This window comes from Mandrillus leucophaeus, unplaced genomic scaffold (genome assembly GCF_000951045.1).
Source record: "Mandrillus leucophaeus isolate KB7577 unplaced genomic scaffold, Mleu.le_1.0 Scaffold192, whole genome shotgun sequence".
NCBI lineage: Eukaryota > Metazoa > Chordata > Mammalia > Primates > Cercopithecidae > Mandrillus > Mandrillus leucophaeus.
In genome coordinates, this window is record NW_012101943.1 from 811,892 (window position 1) to 837,468 (window position 25,577).

The window sequence follows — 25,577 nt, forward strand, 5'->3', positions numbered from 1 at the left end:
AAAGTTGTATTTCATTTAATGGTCTTAATACAGAGATTAACATTTCAAGGTGGAGCTTTTCATTTTTCATAATTTTATTTGACTTATCTATGTCTGTGTGCTGTCAATATTAATAGAAGCTGAAATTTGTGAATTTTTATGACTACTTTTTTTTTTTTTTTTTGTGAGACAGGGTCTTGCTCTGTTGCCCAGGCCTGGAGTGCAGTGGCATGATCATAGCTCACTGCAGTCTCAAATTCCTGTGCTCAAGCAATCATTTCAGCCCCCTGAGTAGCTCGCACTACAGACATGCCTCACCACGCCCGGCTGCTTTTTGTAGAGATGGGGTCTCACTACGTCGCCCAGGCTGGTTTCAAACTCCTGGCCTCAAGTGATCCTCCTGTCTCAGCCTGTGCTAGGATTACAGGCATCAGCCTCGATGCCCACCATATTTGTGCCTTTTTCCAAACTGTTATTTCTTTGTGCCTTTATTGTATCCTGTAAACATTTCTGAGACAGCAACAGTATCACTTGATTATACTTACTTTTTTACATAGTTGTTGTTTTGCCAGGTAGACTAAAAACCCTTCTAGAAGTTTGCTTTATTTTCTGTGATACCTAACACATTGTAGGTGTTTAATAAATATTCATTGACTAGATGAATGTATACTTAGGTATCTCGTTTGTTTTTCAGATTTAGCATGTAGACTGCTGGGGCAATCAATGGATGAAAGTGGATTACCACAGCTGACCAGTTATGATTGTGAAGTTAATGCTCCTATACAAGGCAGCAGAAACCTACTGCAGGGTGAAGAATTACTCAGAGCTTTGGATCAAGTTAACTGAGCTTTTTCATAATTTCATTCCTTTTTTTGGACACTGGTGGCTCATTACCTAAAGCAGTCTATTTATATTTTCTACATCTAATTTTAGAAGCCTGGCTACAATACTGCACAAACTTGGTTAGTTCAATTTTGATCCCCTTTCTACTTAATTTACATTAATGCTCTTTTTTAGTATGTTCTTTAATGCTGGATCACAGACAGCTTATTTTCTCAGTTTTTTGGTATTTAAACCATTGCATTGCAGTAGCATCATTTTAAAAAAATGCACCTTTTTATTTATTTATTTTTGGCTAGGGAGTTTATCCCTTTTTCGAATTATTTTTAAGAAGATGCCAATATAATTTTTGTAAGAAGGCAGTAACCTTTCATCATGATCATAGGCAGTTGAAAAATTTTTACACCTTTTTTTTTCACATTTTACATAAATAATAATGCTTTGCCAGCAGTACGTGGTAGCCACAATTGCACAATATATTTTCTTAAAAAATACCAGCAGTTACTCATGGAATATATTCTGCATTTATAAAACTAGTTTTTAAGAAGAAATTTTTTTTGGCCTATGAAATTGTTAAACCTGGAACATGACATTGTTAATCATATGATTCTTAAATGCTGTATGGTTTATTATTTAAATGGGTAAAGCCATTTACATGATATAGAAAGATATGCATATATCTAGAAGGTATGTGGCATTTATTTGGATAAAATTCTCAATTCAGAGAAATCATCTGATGTTTCTATAGTCACTTTGCCAGCTCAAAAGAAAACAATACCCTATGTAGTTGTGGAAGTTTATGCTAATATTGTGTAACTGATATTAAACCTAAATGTTCTGCCTACCCTGTTGGTATAGATATTTTGAGCAGACTGTAAACAAGAAAAAAAAAATCATGCATTCTTAGCAAAATTGCCTAGTATGTTAATTTGCTCAAAATACAATGTTTGATTTTATGCACTTTGTCGCTCTTAACATCCTTTTTTTATGTAGATTTCAATAATTGAATAATTTTAGAAGCATTATTTTAGGAATATATAGTTGTCACAGTAAATATCTTGTTTTTTCTATGTACATTGTACAAATTTTTCATTCCTTTTGCTCTTTGTGGTTGGATCTAACACTAACTGTACTGTTTTGTTACATCAAATAAACATCTTCTGTGGACCAGGCCCCTTTGATCAGCTTTTATGTTCAAATATAAATAATATTTGCTTCAACACCTCCAACTCATAAAATTGTTTACCAACAGTTTAAGCACTTTATGAAAATTACATGGTACTGGTTATTTCTACATTTGTCTTATTGCCATCACCTTAATGTATGTTGAGTCCCTAAATGTCATGTTAAATAATAACAACCATAATATCCCATTGAAAAGAGTATGTTATTAGAAAAGAAAGGTCATTTTTAAGTTTCTGAGCCTATTAAAATGTTCAAACACAAAATTTTAGTATTTTTAAAACATGCATGGGATGAGCGAAGCCGTTCTCAGCATTATAGTCACATAATGTTACAAAGGCTAGAGTTTCTCTGAAGATTTCTAATCTATTCCCATTAACAGATTAATAAATTTAGACCTCAAATGAAGAATTTGCCCAAGCTTTAAAAGCAATACATGGCAGACCAAAAATGTAAGCTTAAATTTCCTGACTCTAAAGTCAAACTTAGAACAAATTTGGTTTGTTTTTGTTTTAATGATACTGCATTTTAAAACAAAGTAGCTTTATCCTTTTTCTCCTGTATTTTTCTTTTACAAAATAGCTGTATTTTATACTCACAATCTCATTTTAAAAAATCAGACAGTGTAGAAAGATATATCGTAAAACCAAAAAATCATTATGAATCCCTGCACCTACAAGTACAGAAAATTATTTTTATGAACAAATTATGTAGGAAGTGCCAGAGCTTTATATCCTGTACCCTGAGGTATATATACTGAACAAAAGGAACTGAGCCACAGATATCTTAGGTGGCTGTTTTTATCTTAGAATGGAGGACAGTGATTACAATTATATGAAAATTTTGGAACAAAAGTTAACAATACTAAGATTCAGTGCAAAATTGCGGGGGAGGGGCACATGTATATTTAACCACAAATACTGTGACCCAAAGTGCTTCAACATTTAGTTACAGATAGTAGTACACTAGAAGTGGTATTTTAGAATAAAGTAGTTGCTTACTATTCACAGGTCACAAAACAAAAAATTATGCTTATGTAGCAGATTAGCTTCAGTTGAAAACTATTTGTAAATCAGTAGATTAATGACCAGCAGTTCAGGAAAATGACTTCTGAAAGCATTGAGAAGGGAAAGCCACGTTAAAGGACAGTACAGCAGGAAGGAAGCAAGTACTTACCTACTGCTCAGTCACTCAGAAAACAAGCTACTTGGAGTGCTTTAAGCTACAGAATAGAAGAACTAGCCCTTCCCAATTTTATGGACTGTCACAAATTTCTTCATAATGGTTTTATTCAAGGCTTATAACCCAACCCTGGCAACTATAATTCTGGAATAGTTGTTCTCTCCTTAATATTCCTCTCCCCTCCCTATTTTACAAAACAACTGTATTTTTTTTATACTCACAACCCAGAAAATGAGAATGTATATTCTGAGTATAAAAGAAATGTAGCTATTTCATTAAAATACAGGAGAAAAAGAATAAAGCTATTTCAATTTTTGTAATGCAGTATCATTAAAAACAAGTTTGTTCTAAGTTTGACTTTAGAGTCAGGAGACTTAAGCTTACATTTTTGGTTTGCCATCTATTACTCCTAGAGCTTGGGTACATCATTCTTCATTTGAGGTCTAAATGCTATATATAGTTCATTCATAGCAGTACCAGATAAGGGAGGAGTATATCTATAGAGTATATAGTCTTGAAGAAGTGATCTAAGGTTCAGAGCTTTTGAGGTGGCCATCAGTGACTCCAAAGCCCATGGAGCTAACCACCCTGCAGTGCTAGCCAATCTAGTTGAACATACGCTTTTCTCCATTATTAACTGTGTTTAAATAGCAAACAGAAGGCAGCAATGGAGGTGTGGAAAACTGAGGGTCCGATGTCACTTGAAAGTAATGAGATCACATAACACATTGAGGGAATGTCCTAAGAGGAGGGGCAGGGCATAAGTAGAAATGAATGAAAGTTTTCAAGTGCTATTTAGTGGGTTCTGAATTCGAACTAGAGATTGAGATCTCCAGTTATGGAGACATTAACTCACATTAACGAGGTAATGAATGGGAAAGCACAAACTATAAAAGACTATTAATGTATGGTATGTTTTTCCCAGAGCTGTTTTGACTTAATGGCATAATAGATACAAGTTTTTATAACCTCACGATTACCATTCCAAATCTTGATTTCCTCCTAGAAACCTCTGTACAGAAAAGATGAACTTAAAATTACTCGCTTTGTAGAAACTCAATCTAAAAGTTAAAAATTTTCAAGTAGCAATACCTAAAACAAGTTGCAGAGTAAAGAATCCTTTTTTCTTTTTTTTCAACATTAAGATCTGGTTAAAACCTTTGCAAACGTGTTGCTAGCTGGAATCAACAAAAATGTAAAGAAGAAAAACTTTTACTTTTTTTTTTTAAGTTTTCCACTAACCACTTGGCTCGTATTCAGTTCCTTTAAATAGAGGTGAACCTGTCGTCCCAGATCATTTTACAGAGAATTAGTGAAATCAGTGGAATTCGATACGACATAGTCTCCCTGTAGGATAAAAGTTATACTTTACCATAAACCTTCCTATGAACGCGTTCTGGAGATCTGATGTGTTCACACCTTTCAGAGGTTTGGACATCATTTTTTATTCTTACCTGTAGTGGATGGTTTTTCCAAGACGCTGCCCAGACACCCGATCTCCGTGTACTATTGAATTTCCTTTATTCCCTTGTCTTGGCTCCATTCTGGGACGGAGAGGAAAGACAGGTGCCTGAGAGCGGCAGCGGTCAGAGTCCTGCGGGGAAAATACCAAGCATGCGGAAGGGAACCGGCACCCTTCTGTTCCTGGTGCGGCTGGCGCTACATGATGAGGATGCGAAACCCCAGCCAACCCGAGAAAATTCCCGAGCCCCGCCTGGCGCGCGGCAGGCCACGCCTCAGTACGTGCTTGGGCGCAGCACCGCAGTCCGGGCCCCCGCCCTCGGCTCCGACCCCGGGCTCCGGGGCTCCAGCGGCACAAGGTGGCTGCGTGTGTGCGGTGGGGTGGCTGCTGCCAGCTCCGCGTACGTGTGGGAGAGCATGCCGGAGGCCCTGGCCGCTGGTGGCCTACGAACGGGCGGCGCTAGGCGCGGGGGGTCAGCCCTGGGCTTTGTCTTCTGGGACTTGTCAAAGTCGGAAGCCTAGTACTTCCCCAAACTTTGTTTTTTAGATGGGGGGGGCGAGGGCGAATGGGACTTGGTGTGTTGCAGAGCTCTCTCCCGAAATTCCCAAGCAAATGCTTTGGGGTATGAGATTTTTTCTTTATAGAATAGAAAAAGTTGAGTTCTAACAGATTGAACCGTGATTAGCTATATAATACTTTTTTTAAAAAATTAGACATCTAGTCAAAAATAGAGGAGTTCTGTGTTTATTTAAATATATTCCTCTTAAGGCATTCAAAGAGTTCGTTTGTTTTAAATAAAGCACGTTGGGATATGCCTAGTTAAGGATCTGGAAACTTTAGCTATCCCACTTGGTGCTGTTTTTATTTTGGGGTTTTTAGAGGTGGGGGTTGGCCTTTTTACTTTTTTGATTTTATCATATGCCAACTATTGAGAATCCTTTGGGAGAAGATAATCTTGTTGGACAGAAGGGAGGTGAGTGTATAGAAGAAGGAAAAAGCTTGGAGTCTTAATCTCTGTAATAATTGATATGTTCAGATTGCACAATGAATTGGAAAGTACAAAGCCAGGTATTGTTTAGAGTAAATAACTTCGCCTCTGCATATCCACAGCTCACTACATTTTGTATTTTATTTCCATTTGTTTCCTTCAGGAAAATTCATTGTTTATGAGTTTCCTCAAATAGAATTTCATAGAAAGCAAAGGCACACTTTTCAAAAGTAGTTGAGCTGTTTTAGATACTTTTTTTACTAATAAAAACTGATCTGTAGCCTCACTCATCATATGTGTGTGTGTTTGTGTCTAATTAGGGAGGTGCCCTTTAATGAGAATGCCGTAATTCTTTTGGTCCTACGGATGCGTAATCATTATAGATGGACGATTCTCCATAGAAGAGAGCAGGCTAGTGGGGCTGTAATACTTACCACAAAGGGTCATGCTTTTTACAAAGTAGAGAAACGCTGTGTGAAGCCAGACAAGTAGATTAGGATTCTGTGAAGTAAAATCTAATTTTAAAGATCTTTGAAATATTAACATTAAAAACCCTATTTTATGTAGAGATCCTTTCCAAATATGACTGGATAATGTTATTTGCTCTTTGAAATGGATTTTTAAAACAGTTCTACATACAACTGCTATGACAAAATCTTTCATAGGGGTACAGAAACAAGCTGGACAGAGGTCATTATAAACTGTTGCCTGACTCCCTAATCTGCTGGTAGAATATTAAAGCAAAAACCTAAAGAAAGCGACCTACAAATACGGAAAATTAGAAAGGAGCCAGTACAGCCTGGGAGGTACTTTGCATCAGCCTTTGCCTCTTACTTAGAGTTTTCCCAACTGCAAATATTTGTCACTCCTGTGAACTTCCTTATCATTTCCTCTTTAGCTTTCTCACTTCTCTCTTTTTTTTTTTTACCTTATAATTTTTGTGTGTCTTATCCCTCGTACTAAACTCTTAGTTTTTTCAGCGCATGGTTCCCATCTGACTCACCTTTGATTGGTCCTAAAACCTTCCACTCTGCATGCACAAAGACAACTCACATATGATCCAAGGTGAGAGAGGATGTCAGGTGACAGAGACTAGAGAAGAATTATGATCAGAGGAACAAAGTGGGGAACAGAACCATTTTCTAGCTCTTCCAGGGAGATCCATTCAATCAATGAATAGTGTTTAGTGAGTACAAGATATTATTCTAAGACCTCTAGGTGATATAAATATTCTAGAATATGGTGCCTCCTATCAAGAGTGCAGTTCTGTGAGGTACTCACAAATTCAACTGTACTTGTGCAAACACAGTTGAAATCTAAATAGAATTTTTATTGGCCCTTTGAGATGTTCCAAGCCACTGTTACCTTTCCTTTTCATGGCTGTCTCCAGCTTGATAATCTCTGTCTCCAGCCCAGGGTGCTCCCCGCAGGCACCCCAAATTTGGCATGTCAAAAATTAACTCCTCATTTGTCTTCCAAATGCCTTCTCCTCTTGCATCTCCTGCTCAATGAATGGCACCATTCAGTCTGAAACTAGAACCCTAGAGGTCACTTGTCACTACTCCCTTATCTACCACATATAGTCTGTCACAGTCCTTTGCTTTCCTTAAATTATAATTATGGAAACTTGAACAAAAGTAAAAAAAGTACAAAAGTAAAGAGACTACAATGATGCCAACGTGTCTTTACAGTTTGTGTTCTCTGGGAAGTAGACTCTGAGATGGAGATTTCATGTATTTATTGAGGAGTGCTTTTCAACACTTGTGGAAGAGAAAGAGCAGAAGTAGGCAGAGGAAGAAACAGCTGAGGTGCAGTCCCAACAAAGCCTTCAGCAGGCACATGGGGAGCTCTGAAGCGCAGCAGCCCTTGAGACTTGTCCCAAGTTACAGGGAGTGTGGAGGCCTTTACACCCCTACACTGATCAGTCTCTTGATGTGGGCTGCCCCCAGGAGACATGACCTTTAGTAAGGCAGGTTTCTTCACCTGAGACAATCCCCAAAAAGGGCTGACAGCTGAAGACCATATTCTGCTGCACTTCCAGCAGCTAGGAGAGTAAGTGGTTCATTCCTGAGACATCTGTGTGTCATCACAGTGTCACCCACAGTGCAAGCTTTAACAGGGATCAACTCATGGATGATCTTTTTTTTCAGCGGCACCTCTACACACACACACGCACACACAAGCATAGCCATTATTTTGGTTTTTGGGTTTTTGTGGGGTTTTTTTGAAATTGAGTCTTGCTCTGTCGCCCAGGGTGGAGTACTGTGGCACGATCTCAGCTCACTGCAGCCTCTGTCTCCCGGGTTCAAGCGATTCTCCTGCCTCAAATGTTTGTATTTTTAGTAGAGATGGGGTTTCACTATGTTGGCCAAGCTGGTCTCAAACTCCTGACCTCTGGTGAGCCACCTGCCTTGGCCTCCCAAAGTGCTGGAATTACAGGCATGAGTGAGCCACTGTGCCCGGCCAATAGCTACTAAATTTTAAATAAAATTTTTTTCCTGTTAACAAAAGTAATCATATTCCCTGTAAAATATTATAATGATATAGAAATGAATTATGTAAGAAGTAAAGTCCTCTGGCACTCCACCTCCAAGGACAACTACTGTTTTACATTCATTATACTGTTCCCATTGAGAATATTTGAAATATAGAAATAATATAATCATAGTGAGAGAGAAAGGGCAGGTCTTTAACTTTCCTTTACCACCTTGGAATGTAAATAAATGGCTCCAAGTAAGAGAAGTCTCTAGATCTCTTCCAAATTTTCTTCTTTAAGATTGATAATCTAGTTATCCTTTACTCAAACTGTTCGGGAGCACTGAGAAATCCAGGGAGAAAAATCTTACAACTCAAGGCATTCCAGGCCTGGGGATCTCTTGCCTATTTGTCCAAATTCTGCCAACTTCTTTCCCTTGCGTCCTGTGTCCCAGTGATGTAACCTTCTAACATGCTCTCTGCCCTCTTTGTACCTTTGTACTTGCTTTCTCTCTCTTTCTGCAACACCCTTCTTATCTCATCTTCATCTCCTTAATTTCTCGCATTTTTCACAACTCATTTCTACTTTAGAAAGCCTATCCTCTCAGGGACTGGATTAGGAGATTCTCCTCAGTGTTCCCATTTTGTGTGGTGCTTAACTCTTGCACAGTATTAATCACACTAAAACTGTACTTATGTACTTGAAGTGAATTGTTCTGTACTAAATGATGAGCAACTTGAAGATAGGAGTTATGCCTCTAAATGCATACCTAGCAGAATGGCAGCATAAAGAGCTCTGTGGCCTCACTCCCCATGAAACAACTGTAACTGGTGAAGCACTTTAAAAACAACCATTTAAAGTTTCCTGAAACTGCCCAAAGGTTACACAGCAAATGAAGAACTGTTTATTCAAGAAAATAAAGAAAGAAAAATAAAAAATTAAAGAAAAATAAAAAAAGAATCTACTACATCTTGGTAAGAACAGCAATAGGCAGTCAGTGGTACTTGAGTCATGACTTGCTGCTTTTACCACCCTGCCCACCTTGAGGAAAGCTCCACTCAGGTGAGTGTGGCCAAGAAGATGGGGCTGCTTCTTGCCCCAGATCCCCGTAGAGGACTATGAGCATTTTGGTCACAACCATTTAACCAGTCTTTAAGAAATTCCAAGCTTTCCCTCGTCTTCCTGTCTTCTTCTGAGCCCTTCAAACTCTTCCAGCCTCTGCCCATTACTCAGTTCTATGAAAGGAAAATAAATCTCAGAACCACAAAATCACTAAACCAAGCGAAAAGTCAAGCTGAGAACAATGTCTTATTTAGGAATAAAACTTCAAAATAAAGTTGTCCTGCCTAATTGGACCAAACCAATGTATATCTTACACATATTGATTGATGTCTCATGTCTCCCTAAAATGTACAAAAGCAACCTGTACTCCAATAATCTTGAGAACATGTCTTCAGGACCTCCTGAGGCTGTGTCACCAGTGCATCCCTAACCTTGGCAAAATAAACTTTCTAAATTGATTGAGATTTGTTCTAGATACCTTTTTGTTAACAATTTGAAAGCCACTTCCACGTCTTTATAGCAATGCCTCAATCCTGGTACCAATTTTCTGTGTTAGTCCACCCGTGCGTTGCTGTAAAGAAGTACCTGAGGCTTGGTAATTTATAAAGAAAAGAGGTTTAAGTGGCTCATAGTTCTGCAGCCTGTATAGGAAGCATGGCGCCAGCATCTGCTTGGCTTCTGGTGAGGCCTCAGGAGCTTCCAATTATGGCAGAAGGTGAAGGGGGAGCCAGCACATCTCATGGTGAGAGAGGGAGCAAGAGAGAGAAAGAGGAGGTCCCAGACTCTTTTAAACAACAAGATCTTGTGTGAACTAACTGAACAAGAACTAACTCACCACCAAGGGGATGGTGCTAAACCATTTGTGAGGGATTCACCTCCATGATCCAATCACCTCCCACCAGGCCCTACCTCCAACACTGGAAATCACATTTTATCATGAGATTTGGAGGGGATAAACATCCAAACCATATCATGTATCTCCCTGGAGGGACAAGCTGCTGGCATTTCTGCCCACTCTCATGTTCTGTTGCAAAGGCTAAATTCCAGATAAGTGGAGAATGGAAAGACTGGGGACTCCTTTCCTTCTTTCAGACTGCATTCATAGAGCAGTGGCTCTATCCTAGGTGCAGCAGACTGAGAGTAGTGGAACCCCAGTTGCCCTTATTGCAACTCACATATACGGTGTGAGTTCCATGCTAGGACAGGCAAGCTGAGAAGAATGAATGGAAGCTACTTCCCCCTTGCAGAGCCTTGCTCATAAAGCAGGAGAGTCACTCTGAGAGAAGGTGACTGTCCCCATCCTCAGCTCTGGCTGGAGCAGTGGTTCAGAGATTTTGCTCAGGGGGGGAAACATCCATAAGAAAAGAAAATTCTGAAGCTCTTCCCAGAAGAAATTACTTTATTTGGAATGGAGTAGGGGAATAATTGAACCTAAATGTGCTCTTGAAAACAATGGATATTTTGGTTGTAAGCAATTAAGAGGAGGCTGGTACCTTCTAAAAGCAACAAGCTAAACACAGAGTTTACCAGAGAAAGCTAGGGAAGAGATGGCTAAGAAGAGTCTTCCTGGGATCAGAGCAAACCTCAAGACTGAACTCAAAAACTACCTCTGCAAAGGAGCCTAAATTTAATCTGATTAGACAATGGAGTAATTTAATCCCCCAGAGCATTGTCAAAAACAATAGAGCAATCAGTTAGCAATTAGTGGACTCTAACAGTTAAGTGGTTACTAAAAGGTAGACAGTTTAACAGAGAGATAGGGAAAGACAAAGAATACCGGTGAAACCACTATCATCCCAGGGTGAAGGGTGTAAGGAAGGTCAAGGCTGCAGTCTCTGAGGAACAACATCAGAAGCTTCACACTGAGCTGGGGAACTGGACTTCATTAAAATACTCCAGTCAAGTGAGTAAAATAAATAAATAAGTAAACAAAATCAATAAGCTCCAGAAGGGGAAGCAATCAATATCCATAATTATACAATAAGTTGTCTAAAGTATCAAATCTTTAACAAAAAAAGGCATGAGATATGAAAAGAAACAGGAAAATTTGATCCATACACAGGAAAAAAGGATGCAAGAGAAATTACATAACAGAGAGCCTCGATGGCTGACTTTTTAATAAAGACTTTAGAGCAGTCGTTAAAAATATATTCAAAGAATCAAAGGAAACTCTGCTTAAAGATGTAAAGGAATGTATGGTGACAATAATTCATCAAATACAGAATACAAATAGCTAGAAAATATTTTTAAAAGAGCCAAATAGAAATGCTAGAGCTAAAAAGTAAAATAACTGAAATAAAAACATCACTAGATTCTTCATTGAGCACCTACTGTGTAGCAAGTACTTATAAGTGCTGATGGTACATTAGTGAACAGACACACACCCATTCTCTCAGGTTTATCTTTAACAGTATGGGAGATCTTAGCCTGGGAAATGAACTAAGAGGGAAAGAAATAAAAGCGATAAGGATTGGAAAGGAAAAAGCAAGCTATCATTACTATTGTTATTCACAGCTGCAGATATCATCTATATAGAAAGCCTAAAAGAATCAACAGAAAAATTATTATAAAAGTTTAACAAGGGGACTGGATACTAGATAAATATATATAATTCAATTGCATTTTTATATATTGGAGTTAAGCAAAGCAGTTAGAAAATGTAAGGCAGTCAAAGATACTAAACACAGTAGCTACACAAAAACGTAAGACATATAAGAAAAATCTAACAAAAGACAAGTAAAAAGTTCAGGGAGAAAAATTATAAAACTTCAGTAAAGATGCTACTGGTGACTTAAATGTTTATGGATAGAAATAATACAATAAAGATATTATTCCAGCTGGGCTCAGTGGCTAACACCTGCAATCCCACCACTTTGGGAGGCAGAAGTGGGTGGATCACTTGAGGTCAGGAGTTCGAGACCAGTCTGACCAACATGGGGAAACCTCATCTCTACCAAAAATACAAAATTAGCTGAGTGTGATGGCACATGCCTGTGATCCCAGCTACTTGGGAGGAGGTAGGAGAATCACTTGAACCCGGGAGGTGGAGGTTGCAGTGAGCTGAGATCGCACCATTGTACCCCAGCCTGGGCAACAAAGGCGAAACTCCATCTCAAAAAAAAAAAAAAAAAAAAAAAGCTGTTATTCCTTCCCAAATTCAACTGACATCCCAATGGCACTATTAGAGAAATTTGACAAGTCAAATTTAAAATTTATATGAAAAAGTGAAAATTCAAGAATAGTCAAGATATTCCTGAAGAACAATAAGAGAAATTTCTTTCTTAAGTAAATTCACTTAAAAAGCTGTAGTAATTAGAGTGTGGTGTTAGAGAATTGAAATCTAAATGGAGCCTTGAAGGTAGGTAACAACCCTAGGGGTAGACTGAAGCTGGAGCTGGCACTAAAGGTCTCTTCCTGTGCCAGGCTTAACCACTTCAGTTTTAGAGGCTGGGAGGTTAAGGGATTTGTGGCCTGAGGGGTCCAAGTGTTTGAGTTGAGGATAGTAAGGAGGCTTAGAGTGGTAACTGTTTTACTAACAGTAATGGAAATATTGCACTATGATTTGGTATTTTAATAACAGATACAAAGCCATACAGTTGTGTACTGGTTGCAATTAGCCATACAACTTGATATATAACAGAAGTGAATTTTGGGAAAGGATGGACTATTCAATAACAGATGCTGGAAAATTATGCATATGGAAAATACATATACATACATATGGTTATACATATGGAAAAAAGTGAAATAGGATCCTTATACCATACATAGAAATAAATTTTTAGATGGATGAGAGTAAATTAAAAGTGAAAGGTAATACTTTCAGAGTTTCTGAATAAAATTGCAGCAGACATGTTGGCAGTCTGTTCTGGTCTAAATGTCTCCCAAAATTAATATGTTGAAACTTAATTGCCAATGTGATAGCATTAAGAGGTAGGGTCTTAGCAGGTAATTAAGTCATGAGGACTCATGAATGGGATTAGTGATTTTATAAAAGGGCTGGAGGGAACTAGCTAGGCCTCTTTTGTCCTTCTGCTATTATGCCATGTGAGGACACAGCAACAAGTGCTATCTTGAAAGCAGAGAGCAGCCCTCACCAGGCACGGAATCTGCCGCACCTGGATCTTAGACTTCCCAGCCTCCCAGAACTGTGAGAAATAAATCTCTGTTGTTTATAAGTTATCTATTATATGGTATTTTGTTATAGCAGCAGGAATGAGCTAATACATGGTCCAACAAAGACGTGTGCACCTCTTCCAGAGATTGGAACTATTGTTGGGGAAAGGTTGCCTAATTAGGGATGACATTTCTCAGCCACGTTTGCACCTGAATAAGTCCATGTGACTGAATTCTGGCCAATAGAATGTGGATTGAAATGGTGTATAACAGTGCTTCTCAAATTATCTGTTGTAATGAACCATTTCCCCCCAATCTATCATGGACCAGTACTTTTATAAACTTTAATAAAATTAAATTATTTTTAAAAATCTAAAAAGTCATATCAAATTATTCCATCAAATTTCTATATAAAGTTAATAAGCATTTGTATTAGTCTGTTTTCACACTGCTGTAAAGAAATACACCTGACACTGGGTAATTTATAAAGGAAAGAGGTTTAATTGACTCACAGTTCCACATAGCTAAGGAGCCTCAAGAAGCTTACAATCATGGCAGAAGAGTCGTTCATCTTACATGGTGGCAGGGGAGAGAGAGTATGTGTAGGAGAAACTGCTAAACACGAATAAAACCATCACATCTCATGAGAACTACTATCATGAGAACAGCATGGGAGAAACCTCCTCCATGATTCCATCACCTCCCTCCCTCAAACCATGGAGATTACAGGTCCGTCCCTCCACATGTGGGGATTACAATTCGAGATGAGATTTGGGTGTGGACACAGAGCCAAACCATCTCAGCACTTATTCTTAATTTCTGTACTATTGTGAGATGGAGAAGTAATAAAAAGTTTGCAGACCAGTAGTTGTCAGTGAACCACACTTTGAGTGCAGACCATTTCCAGGCCTGGCCCATAAAAATCTCTCATGCAATCTTCCACATTCTCGTTCTTGTCCAGTCCACAGGCTCGATGTCTTCACTAAAACATTCCAGCCAAGTCACTCAAGGTGCTCAAGGTGACCTTGAAAGTCAATCACTGAAGATGGCAGAGTTTTCATCAGCTTTGGTCAGCAGGTAACTGCTTGAAGTAGAACCCTCCTCACCCCATCCTGTCATTAATTGAACTTAATGTAAAAGAAAAACAAGCTTAGTTTGTGTTAAGTCGTTCAGCATTCAAGATTTATTAGTTATACTAATAATGAAATATAGGGAAAACACTTATAACTTTAAGATACAAGAGCCCTTATTAGAAAAGATTTTGAAATTTGACTATATTAAAAAAAAAAGAATTTCTATACATAAAAAAATCACCATAAAGATAGTAAATAAAAACAACCTAGGAAATAAACAACACATAGTACAAACACCAGTTTAGTATTCAGACTATATAAGGTGCTTCTACAAATCAATATGAAAAAGTCAAAGGCCACAATTGAAAAATAGACAAAATATATAAACAAGCATGTCACAGTAGAGGAAATATGAATAGAAAATCAGAATTTGAAAAGATACACAACCACATTAGTATCAGAGAAATGTGTATTAAGACCACAATTAGAAGCCAAATTTGTGAGATGATACGGCTCAAGTAGGAAATCTCATGCACTGCTAGGGAAGTGTAAATCAGTCCTATTCTTTTTTTTTTTTTTTTAAGACAGGGTCTCATTCGGTCACCCAGGCTGGAGTGCAGTGATGCGATCTTGGCTCACTGCAACCTCTACCTCCCAGGTTGAAACGATTCTCATACCTCTGCCTCTCAAGTAGCTGGGACCACAGGCGCATGCCACCATGCCTGGCTAATTTTTGTATTTTTAGTAGAGACGGGGTTTCATCATGTTGGTCAGGCTGTTCTTGAACTTCTGACCTCAAGTGATCTGCCTGCCTTGGCCTCCCAAAGTGCTGGGATTACAGGTGTGAGCCACCACACCTGGCCAAGTCAAGCTATTCTAAAAAACAATTTAAAATTATAAAGTTGAACACTTGCACCTCTTATTATTTAACAGTGATGATAATGGTAGGTATATATTCTAATTCTAGGTGTATATACTCTAGATTCCTGCAATGTACAAGTAGAGTTGCCATATTTAGCAAACAAAAATATAATATGCCCAGTTAAATTATATTTTAGATTTAGATAAACAATGAATAATTTTTTTAGTTGATCTGAAAGTCAAATTTAATTGGGCCTCTTGTATTTTATCTGACAACCCTATAAAGGTGACATATACAAGTGATCAAAGTAGCATTGTTTATGATAGCAAAATCTGGAATATACTTAAATTTCCATTGAGGAAATAATGAATAAGCAGTATATTTTTGCACAATAGAATATTAGCACTGAAAAATGAACTACAATTATGAGTAATAATATGAGTCAATCTTGGAAACAAGTTTTAAAAGCAATTCAAATAACACATATTATAAATTGCAATACCATTTTCATAAAACACAAAACCAACCACAACTAAAAAATATACCATTTAAACATACATACATATGTGATAAAATATATAAATGAGAAAGAGAAACAAAATTCAAAGTAGTTATTTATTTTATTTTTTGAGATTCGGTGTCATTCCGTAGCCCAGGATGGAGTGCAGTGGCATGATCGTGGCTCACTGCAACCTCTGCCTCCTCTAACCACCACTTCCCAGGCTCAGGTGATCCTCCCACCTCAGCCTCCCGAGTAGCTGGGACTGCAGCTGTGCACCACCATGCCCGGCTAATTTTCACCATGTTTCCCAGGCTGGTCTCCAACTCTTGGGCTCAAGCGATCCTCTTGCCTTTGTCTCCCAAAGTGTTGGGATTTCAGGCGTGAGCCACCGCACCCAACCAGTAGTTGTGATTAAAGTAGGGTACAGGCAAAGGAATAGGTCAGAGGAGGAAATCGCAGATTGATGTGAAGGTGTTGGTAATGTTCTGGTTCCTACACAGGTGAAAGGTGCACAGGTGTTTAACTGCTATGCTTTTTATCTCACACATCACATACATTTTTCTGTGACATAAAATATCACATAACATTTAAAAAACAGGTCAAGAGGGCAGGGTGTAGTGGCTCACGCCTGTAACCCCAACACTTTGGAAGGCCAAGGGGAGTGGATCACCTGAGGTTAGCAGTTCCGAGACCAGCCTGGCCAACATGGTGAAAACCCGTCTCTACTAAAAATACAAAAAAAAAATTCGGGTGGAGTGGTGCATGCCTGTAATCCCAGCTAGTCGGGAGGCTGAGGCAAAAGAATCGCTTGAACCCGGAAGGCAGAGGTTGCAGTGAGCCGAGACCGCACCATTGCACTCCAGCCTGGCAACAAGAGCGAAACTCCGTCTTAAAACAAAAAACAAACAAATCCAAAAAACAAACAAAAAAACAGGTCAAGGATCAGAAAGTAAAGTGAATTGATACTCCATTTACAGACAGAAAGCCCAATGTTTTTCTATAATATCAGGATACCTCTCCTGAAGAATGATAGCATACCTTTCAATCAGAGAAATGGTCTAAAATTCAAAATGTTACTCCTAGAGGAAGGAAGCTAGGTGGCAACGTGTACACAAAAAGGCAATTCATCCAAATAATAATATAAGAAGTAGGTATTTTCTAAGTACTATGTAGCACAGGGGTGAATGCGTGGCGGGGTGGGAGGGCGGCTGTTTACAAGAGGGTATGAAATACAGCTCTTCTTTTCAAGAGTGGTTGCAGAATACCAGGGTTTACAAAGAGAGGGTCACACATTAAGCATCGTATTATGTGGGTACAGAGTATTAGGGTTCTCGATGACCAGAAGGAGAATGAGTTCAGTTTGTTTCCTAGCAAGCCTTCTTTAGCTTCTTTTCCCACGTGGGGGTGGGTGGGGTTGGGACTGTTCTTTCCTAGCTCAAAAGTTCACTTATGTCACACTAGGGTCACTTTAAAGGAGAGTGCTAGTAAGGGTAAAGTCAAGTTACATAACCTAGCGGAAAATGAAGACCTAAAACCGCTCGTGAGCAAACACAACACTTGAGACGTAAACCTCTTCAACTAAACCTCTTCAATAGAAGGGTGGATCTTAGCACTCTGGGTGAAAGCAATCTCAGCCAGCAAAACAGCAGAACGCTTTCACGCACGCGCATTAAGCAGACGACCGGTAGCAAGAGCCCGGATAAAGGCGGAGCTAAAAGTGCCGGATAATACGACACGGAGCGCGTGTGCGCACGCCGTAGGGGGCGGGCCGTTCGGGGTTGGTTTCCTGGGCGACCACCGCTGGTTAGTCGGTTAGAGGTGTGCGGGCTTCGGGGGCCATGGGGACTCCTCCCGGCCTGCAGACGGACTGCGAGGCGCTGCTCAGTCGCTTCCAGGAGACGGACAGTGTACGCTTCGAGGCCTTCACGGAGCTCTGGAGAAACATGAAGTTCGGTACTATCTTCTGGTGGGTGTTTCTTGTCCACCACCTGCCTCTCCCTGGCCGCAGGTGGTGTAGAAAGTTGCCTCCTTCCCGGCGCTATTGCACTTGGGAAGTGCTGAGAAGAGCGGCAGTCACCGAAGGTTGCCTCCATCACTCCTGGACCTTCCCCTTTGCGCAGGCAACGCACTTTCCCTGCTGTTTCATTGTGCCCTGATGGTTGTTGCGATCTCTTCCCAAATATGCGTCTCTGCTTCGCCTCCTTTCTAAACTCCTCTCTCCATCTCCACTGCCTCCACCCTGACCCAGGCCACTATCATTTGCCCTTCCCCAGTCTTGTTCTACAGTCTTGTTCTAGGACCTCATGTTTAAAAACACACAAGCAAAGACAAAACCCTTCGAGATTGAATTAATCTTTCCTACACCACCAAAGTTGGGTTTTTTTTGTTTGTGTTTTTTTTTTTTTGAGACACAGTCTCCCTTTGTCGCCCAGGCTGGAGCGCAATGGCGCGGTCTCGGCTCAGTGCAACCCTCCGCCTTTCGGGTTCGAGTGATTCTCCTGCCTCAGCCTCCCGAGTAGCCGGGATTACAGGTGCCCGGCACCACGCCCGGCTAATTTTTTGTATTTTTAGTAGAGACGGGTTTCACTATGTTGGCCAGGCTGGTCTCGAACTCCTGACCTCGTGATCCGCCCTCCTCGGCCTCCCAAAGCGCTAGGATTACAGGAGTGAGCCACCGCGCCCGGCCCAAAGTTGTTTTTCAAACGTGCAAATTTGATCATGTCACTCTCCGGCTCATTCTGTAGTGGTACCCATTGCCTTTGGGATAACGCTTGAATTCTCTGACTTGCCAAGACCATTTCTCACTGGCCTTTGCCCATCTCTCCAGCTTCGCCTGCCAGTCCCCTCCATGCACTCACTTTCTTGCTCCAGCAGCTGCTTTTTTTTTTTTTTTTTTTGGCCCTCCACAGGCTTTTCGTAAGCCTGGAGCTTTCCACCGCAACTCTTGTTTTTTCCACCTTATTCTTTACTCAGGATTAAGCTCAAATGACTTCCTCGGGGAAGTCTTTTTCGCTCTTCTAGACTGAGTACGCTGTTCATGTCCCCCCCACCCCCAGCACCCTGTTTTTATTTTATCTCACCGCTTGCCACGTTTTGTTGTAATGGTATAGTTGAAAACGCAGTGTGGGATTGTTAAGGGCATAGGTTATGGATCCCAATTGGCTGCATTTGATTGCAGGGTCCACTGTGACTTGGAGCAAGTTACTTGAGTTTCCATATCTGTAAAATAGAGGCAATGATAAACCTCAGAAGCTGTGAAGATCAAATGAGCTGATATATCAGAAATGCATTCTAAGTCCTCAATAAATGTTCATTATTATTATTTTTTTTTCTTGAGACATAGTCTCGCTCTGTCATTCAGGCTGGAGTGTAGTGGTGCGATCTTGTATCACTGCAACCTCCACCTCCCGGATTCAAGACGTTCTCCTGCCTCAGCCTCCCGAGTAGCTGGGACTACAGCTCGTGCCACCATGCCTGGCTAATTTTTGTATTTTTAGTAGAGACGGGATTTCACCATGTTGGCCAGGCTGGTCAAATGTTCATTATTACTACCGTTTTAAAATTTTCGTTTGACTAGACTGACCTCTGTGAGGACAGTGGCTGGATGAATCTATTTTTATTAGCATAGTACATATAATATTGAAAAGGCTAAATAACTGATTTTCGGAATGAGTTAAACCTTATGATTAAAACTATGTTTTTCTGAACAAAATGTTAAAACTCATTTTCTCTTTGTCAGTGTAAACAAATTACCTTTGTAGTTTTTAGATTGCAAGAAATGGAGGATGAAGAGCTGTTCGTTGTACGGTTAATAAAAGGAGAGAGACTAATTTTTTTTAAATGGCTACTAAATGCAATGTATAGCTTTATTAAATGGCTACTAAATGCAATGTATAGCTTTATTGCATAAGACAGTTATAAAAAGCAGGTACAATTATCCTTGTTTTATAGATGAAGAAATTAAGGCTTAAAGAGGTTAAGTAATTTCTCCATTACAAAGATAGTAGATTGTAGAGCAGATGTTGGAAACTGTGTATCTGCGTGTTTCTAAAATCTGTAATATTCCACCGTACCACTTCTTGGGGGGAAAAACGCATTTAAGGAAAACTTAGCTAAAAATGTAACATTTACATTTTCTAGTAGGGAAAACCTAAAATGAAAAAAGACACAGGAATCACTAGTGGTGGATTTTCTTGAGAAATTACTTTGGTTACCATAACTAGAGTAGGTATTTTGTGTTCTTTTCGTATATTTATTATTTGAAGAGCCAAAACGTCCTTCTACTACCCCCTTCCCTTCCACCCCTGCATTGTAATCAGATGTAATGGAGCCCCTGTTTATGGCTGCAGGGTGAATGTCTTTATTGTTGCTGTTTTAAAAGTGAAAGTTCTACATATTTATATTTGTACAGTGTATTAGTCACTTGCATCAACACTTTGAGACATTTAGCTAATGTCTTATTTGAAATCTGGCATTTTTATCTACTAATTTCAAGTCTTACATAGAAACCTATACAGTATGCACAAATATGGCTTCATTGTTTTATCCAAAGTGGTAAGAAGACTGTTACATTGACTTTTTTAAGGCCTTGTTTTTAAAAATTTTTTGTTAACTTAGCACAGCAGAACAGTTTCAGATAGTTTATTCATTATGCTGTTTATATCCACAGAAAATACATGAGAACCTCGAAAATTTGAGACAGGTCTCAGTTAATTTAGAAAGGTTATTTTGCCAAGGTTGAGGACACGCCCTTGATACAGCCTCAGGAAGTTGTGACGACGTGTGCCCAGGGTGGTCAGGGCACAGCTTGGTTTTGTCCATTTAGGGAGACGTGAAACATCAATCAATGTATGTAAGAAGTACATTGGTTCGGTCTGGAAAGGCGGGACAACGTGAAGCGAAGACTGGAAGTGGGGAGGGAGCTTTCAGGTCACAGATTGGTGAGACACAAATGGTTGCGTTTGCGTTCTTTTGAGTTTCTGATTAGCTTTTCCAAAGGAGGCAAATCAGATATGCATCTATCTCAGTGAGCAGAGAAGTCACTTTGAATAGAATGAGAGGCAGGTTTGCCCTAAGCAGTTTCCAACCTGAGTTTTCCTTAGTGATCTTGGGTACCCAAGATACTTTCCTTTCAGGTACATTTCCTGTGTTATTTCTTTGATTGATTGCCAAAAAAGCCTTGTTCCTCTCTTGGATGTTTGGACAAAGCTTTTGGTTGTATGCTGGAGTATGCTCTTCTCTCCTGCTCCTCCCTTCTTCTAATGAGCTTGTGGTGCTCTGGACAATTAGGAGTGTGGGTTACTTTGTGCTGTTTCTCTAACTTTTTCACCTAGGCTTCCCAAGGACAGAGGAGATTTAGTGCAAATCCCTGAGAGTACTGGAGAAAATGTTCATTATGTAAAAAGTAAAGTAGAGGTTTGTCTTCAAAGACTTTCCTCCCCATCTAATTAAGACTAAATAGTAACTTCTCTTAGAAGCAAAATTTATTCAAAGACCTATGCTAACATTCTTAAATATCTGCTAGCTGTAATAAAGAAATCATTGTACTTTATGTTCTTAGCTCTTACAGTTGAGCCTAAATATTTGCCCTGGCGTGCTTATACTGGTCCAAGCAAGCATTAAGTCATAGCCTGTTCCTCTTCCTTATTTAAAAGTGTTTTTACCTTTCTCAGCATTCCACAAGTTACTTCAAGTTCTAAGTTGCTAGTCAATCAAGACAGATACAGAATGTGAAGTCCAAAGTAGACACGTCAAGTTATAAATGACCCTGTCTCCTTTGTTCAGTGTAGCAAAACTGCTGGCGACTGTCCCCTTTCTATAGAAAGTAAAAAAATGGCCTTGCTGAAGACATAAAATTTACGTTCAAGTGCTGCTTCTCTACAGCACCAAAGAACAAGCATTTCTGACGATTATATATTAAAATGCACATAGTTCTGTAACATAACCATGATTATTTTAACATTACGGGTTTTAAATATTTAACCAATAATAATTTGCAACCCCTTCCTTCTTGCTCTTCAATTTGGCAAGTAAAGTTGATGCTTTTGGAAACTGCATCATGTTTACCTAGTAGTTGCCTTTGCCTTGGTGTGAAATTATCTCTGTGCTTGAATCATGAAAGAATTGGGTATGGAATCCTCATCAAATTATTATAACTACCGTTTAAACAAGTATATACTTCTGGCTTTTGTTCATTATTCACTTAATGAGTCATAATATATTTTCTCTCTGTTTTTTAGTGGCAGAATGAGAAATTTAGAAAAGAACATGTTTACAAAAGAAGCTTTGGCTTTGGCTTGGCGATATTTTTTACCTCCATACACCTTCCAGATCAGAGTTGGTGCTTTGTATCTGCTATATGGATTATATAACACCCAACTGTGTCAACCAAAACAAAAGGTAATACTTAGTGAGTTATTTTTCCTTTGCAGAAATGTAAAACAAGCACCATATTTTTATAATAAATATTATGTGATTAAATATGATTTAAATAAAACACCAGTATTTTAAAATTATAATATGTTTGTGAAAATATGTTTACATTTAGTACAACGTTTTTTTTTTCTTCCTGGTTGCAGATCAGAGTTGCCCTGAAGGATTGGGATGAAGTTTTAAAATTTCAGCAAGATTTAGTAAATGCACAGCATTTTGATGCTGCTTATATTTTTAGGAAGCTACGACTAGACAGAGCATTTCACTTTACAGCAATGCCCAAATTGGTATGTTGCCTAAAATAATTTGGTTTTTTCAAAATGAGCAGTTATACTTTATTGTCCATAAAACCTCTCAATCTCCAGAAAATGGAATGAGTATTGATAGTGTTCAAGACTTTTAGCCTTTTTTTTTTTTTTTTTTTTTTTTGAGACAGGGTCTCACTCCGTCGCCCAGGCTGGAGTGCGGTGGCACCATTTCGGGTTACTGCAACCTCTGCCTCCTGGGTTCAAGCGATTCTCCTGCTTCAGCCTCCCGAATAGCTGGGACTACAGACACGCACCACCAAGCCCAGCTAATTTTTGTATTTTTAGTAGATACGGGGTTTCACCATGTTGGCCACGATGGTCTCGATCTCTTGACCTCGTGATCCACTCACCTCGGCCTCCCAAAGTGTTGGGAGCGTCCGGCCTGGCTTGTAACTTTTTTTTTATGTGTGTGCCTTTTTGATACAGAGTCTTGCCCTGTCGTCCAGGCTGGAGTGCAGTGGCGCGATCTCGGCTCACTGCAACCTCCGTCTCAGGGGTTCAAGCAGTTCTCCTGTTTCAGTCTCCTGAGTAGCTGGGACTACAGGCGCCCGCCACCATGCCTGGTTGATTTTTGTATTTTTCGTTGAGATGGGGTTTCACCACGTTGGTCAGGCTGGTCTTGAACTCCTCACCTCAGGTGATCACCCGCCTCAGCCTCCCAGAGTGCTGCGATTATAGGCATGAGCCACCGTGCCCAGCATTGTAGCTTTTTTAAAATAGGAGATGGTATTTTCTAATTACTACTTTTTTTTCTGCAAACAAAAATGGAGACTTTGCTTTTGAATGCAGTATATCTGGATGCCACATATTAAGCGAATTGTTTTGAGAAGAAATTAGATTTGACATCTGCATTTGCTCATGTCTCAAACATCAGAGGAGGTTTCTGAAAGACGTACAAAATTGTTAAAAATTCTTTGGTGAAAAGTTGAAACTTCTAATAACACTTGTTTTTGTTTAATCTTGTGATAATTGAGACACTAGGTTGAAGAGCACTAGTTCTGATTCTGCCATTAGCTGGCAAATTATGTAATTTCTGTCTTACCTGAATTTGTAGGCATGTGGCGTGGCATGTGAAAGGATACTTCACAAGTCTAATAGTCTTTAGAACGTGGATGTTTAACAAATGTACCCTTACAGCTGCTTTTGTTTTATCTGTGTTTGTTTAATAGACTATTTTTAGTGCTGGCTTATATTTCAATACTTTTAAAAATACTGTTTAAAAGATACTCATTTTAAAAGACATGTATTATCACATAGCTGTCATATAGGATGAAGAAAAAAATTCACCGAGCTGAAGTTACAGAAGAATTTAAGGACCCAAGTGATCGTGTGATGAAGCTTATCACTTCTGATGTATTAGAGGTAAATTTTCTTTTATGCTCTTGAAATTTTTTTAAAACTGTTTTATTGCCAAGTACATATCAAGGTTATACCTTCATCTACTGGACACTGATTTTTCTAATGATTTTCACCACTCTAGGATGCTGTTTCTCTAGAGTATCAGAAATAAAATAGCCTAAATATATCAAGACTTACAAATCTTAAAATAGCATGAGAAAAAAAGATGTAGAAGACTGGACTTGGACCGAGGATATGTGGATTCCGTTACTAAAACTACCGTTAGTTAGGTCATAAAACAAGAGTTTAAAGTGACTTTACTTACTTTTCTAAAAAACGATACGCATGGCCAGGCGTGGTGGCTCACACCTGTAATCTCAGCACTTTGGGAGGCTGAGGTGGGTGGATCATGAGGTCAGGAGTTTGAGACCAGCCTGGCCAACGTGGTGAAATCCCGTCTCTACTAAAAACACAAAAATTAGCCGGGTGTGGTGGCACACGCCTGTAGTCCCAGCTGCTGGGGAGGCTGAGGCAGGAGACTTGCTTGAACTCAGGACGTGGAGGTTGCAGTGAGCTGAGATAGCACTGCTGTACTCCCGTCTGGGCAACAGAGCAAGACTCCGTTTTAAAAAACAAAAAAAAATATGCATTTATTTCCTGAGTTTTTTTTTTTTTTTTTTTTTTAAGTGGAGTCTCACTCTGTCACCCAGGCTGGAGCACAATGGTGTGCACCACCACGCCCGGCTAATTTTTTGTATTTTTGGTAGAATCAGGGTTTCACTGTGTTAGCCAGGATGGTCTCGAACTCCTGACCTAGTGATCTGCCCACCTTGGTCTCCCAAAGTGCTGGGATTACAGGCATGAGTACCTGGCCTACTTCCTGAGTTTTTTTTTTTTTTTTTTTTGAGACGGAATATCGCTCTGTCGCCCGGGCTGGAGTGCAGTGGCCAGATCTCAGCTCACTGCAAGCTCTGCTTCCCGGGTTTACGCCATTCTCCTGCCTCAGCCTTCTGAGTAGCTGGGACTACAGGCGCCCGCCACCTTGCCCGGCTAGTTTTTTTTTTTTTTTTTTTTTTTTTTTTTTTAGTAGAGACGGGGTTTCACCATGTTAGCCAGGATGGTCTCGATCTTCTGACCTCGTGATCCGCCCGTCTCGGCCTCCCAAAGTGCTGGGATTACAGGCTTGAGCCACCGCGCCCGGCCTACTTCCTGAGTTTTAACATTTATTTTAAAACCCACTATTGAAAACAGTGAATCTATTTTGATAATATATTTTGGTATTTTGTTTGAGTGTACAATATTGAGAAAAATCTTATGCATGGATAAGTAGTGTTACAAATCTTTTTAAGCATGAGTAGAAAAGCATTGCTTTGAGGTTAAAACAAAATCTCAGTACAGGGTTACAGGCTTCTAAATCAATGATATTTCAAAAGAACATATAGAGGAGATGAGGGGGTAAGGGGACACTTTGGTCATGCTTTTAAATTTTCTTTAAGCCTAAATATCTCCCTCATTAATATTAGGATTATAATATTTTATTTCATTCGGTCGTTGTGAGAATTGAAATGAGGTGATACCAAACTAGTGCTGAGTGTGGTATATTACACACAGTATACCCTTAATAAATGTTAATTCCCCTTTTCCCCAGCCCTACTCAGTCTTTTCTTGTATTACAATTGAAAGAGAGGGATCAGATCTTCGATTTACTCAAATGTTTGTTTAGATGCCCCCATGTTCTTTTTTTTTTCCCCCTTATGTAGGGTCTTCCTCTGTCG

General features: G+C 39.4%; 2 protein-coding genes across 2 annotated transcripts in view; both read left to right on the plus strand.

The window, feature by feature from the left end:
• The window catches only part of HIF1A (hypoxia inducible factor 1, alpha subunit (basic helix-loop-helix transcription factor)), a 51,900-nt gene extending 49,909 nt beyond the window's left edge, over nt 1–1,991 (plus strand). Inside the window, 1 exon segment of the mRNA XM_011978325.1 lies at nt 654–1,991. Coding sequence (XP_011833715.1) covers nt 654–825 — 172 coding nt within the window. The 3' untranslated portion in view covers nt 826–1,991.
• A 15,484-nt stretch (nt 1,992–17,475) lies between these two features.
• SNAPC1 (small nuclear RNA activating complex, polypeptide 1, 43kDa) overlaps nt 17,476–25,577 on the plus strand; it is a 39,641-nt gene continuing 31,539 nt past the window's right edge. Inside the window, exons 1-4 of the mRNA XM_011978273.1 lie at nt 17,476–17,690; nt 21,964–22,123; nt 22,303–22,443; nt 23,722–23,826. Of these exons, the coding sequence (XP_011833663.1) occupies nt 17,563–17,690; nt 21,964–22,123; nt 22,303–22,443; nt 23,722–23,826 (534 nt within the window). The 5' untranslated portion in view covers nt 17,476–17,562. The remainder of the gene's footprint in view (nt 17,691–21,963; nt 22,124–22,302; nt 22,444–23,721; nt 23,827–25,577) is intronic.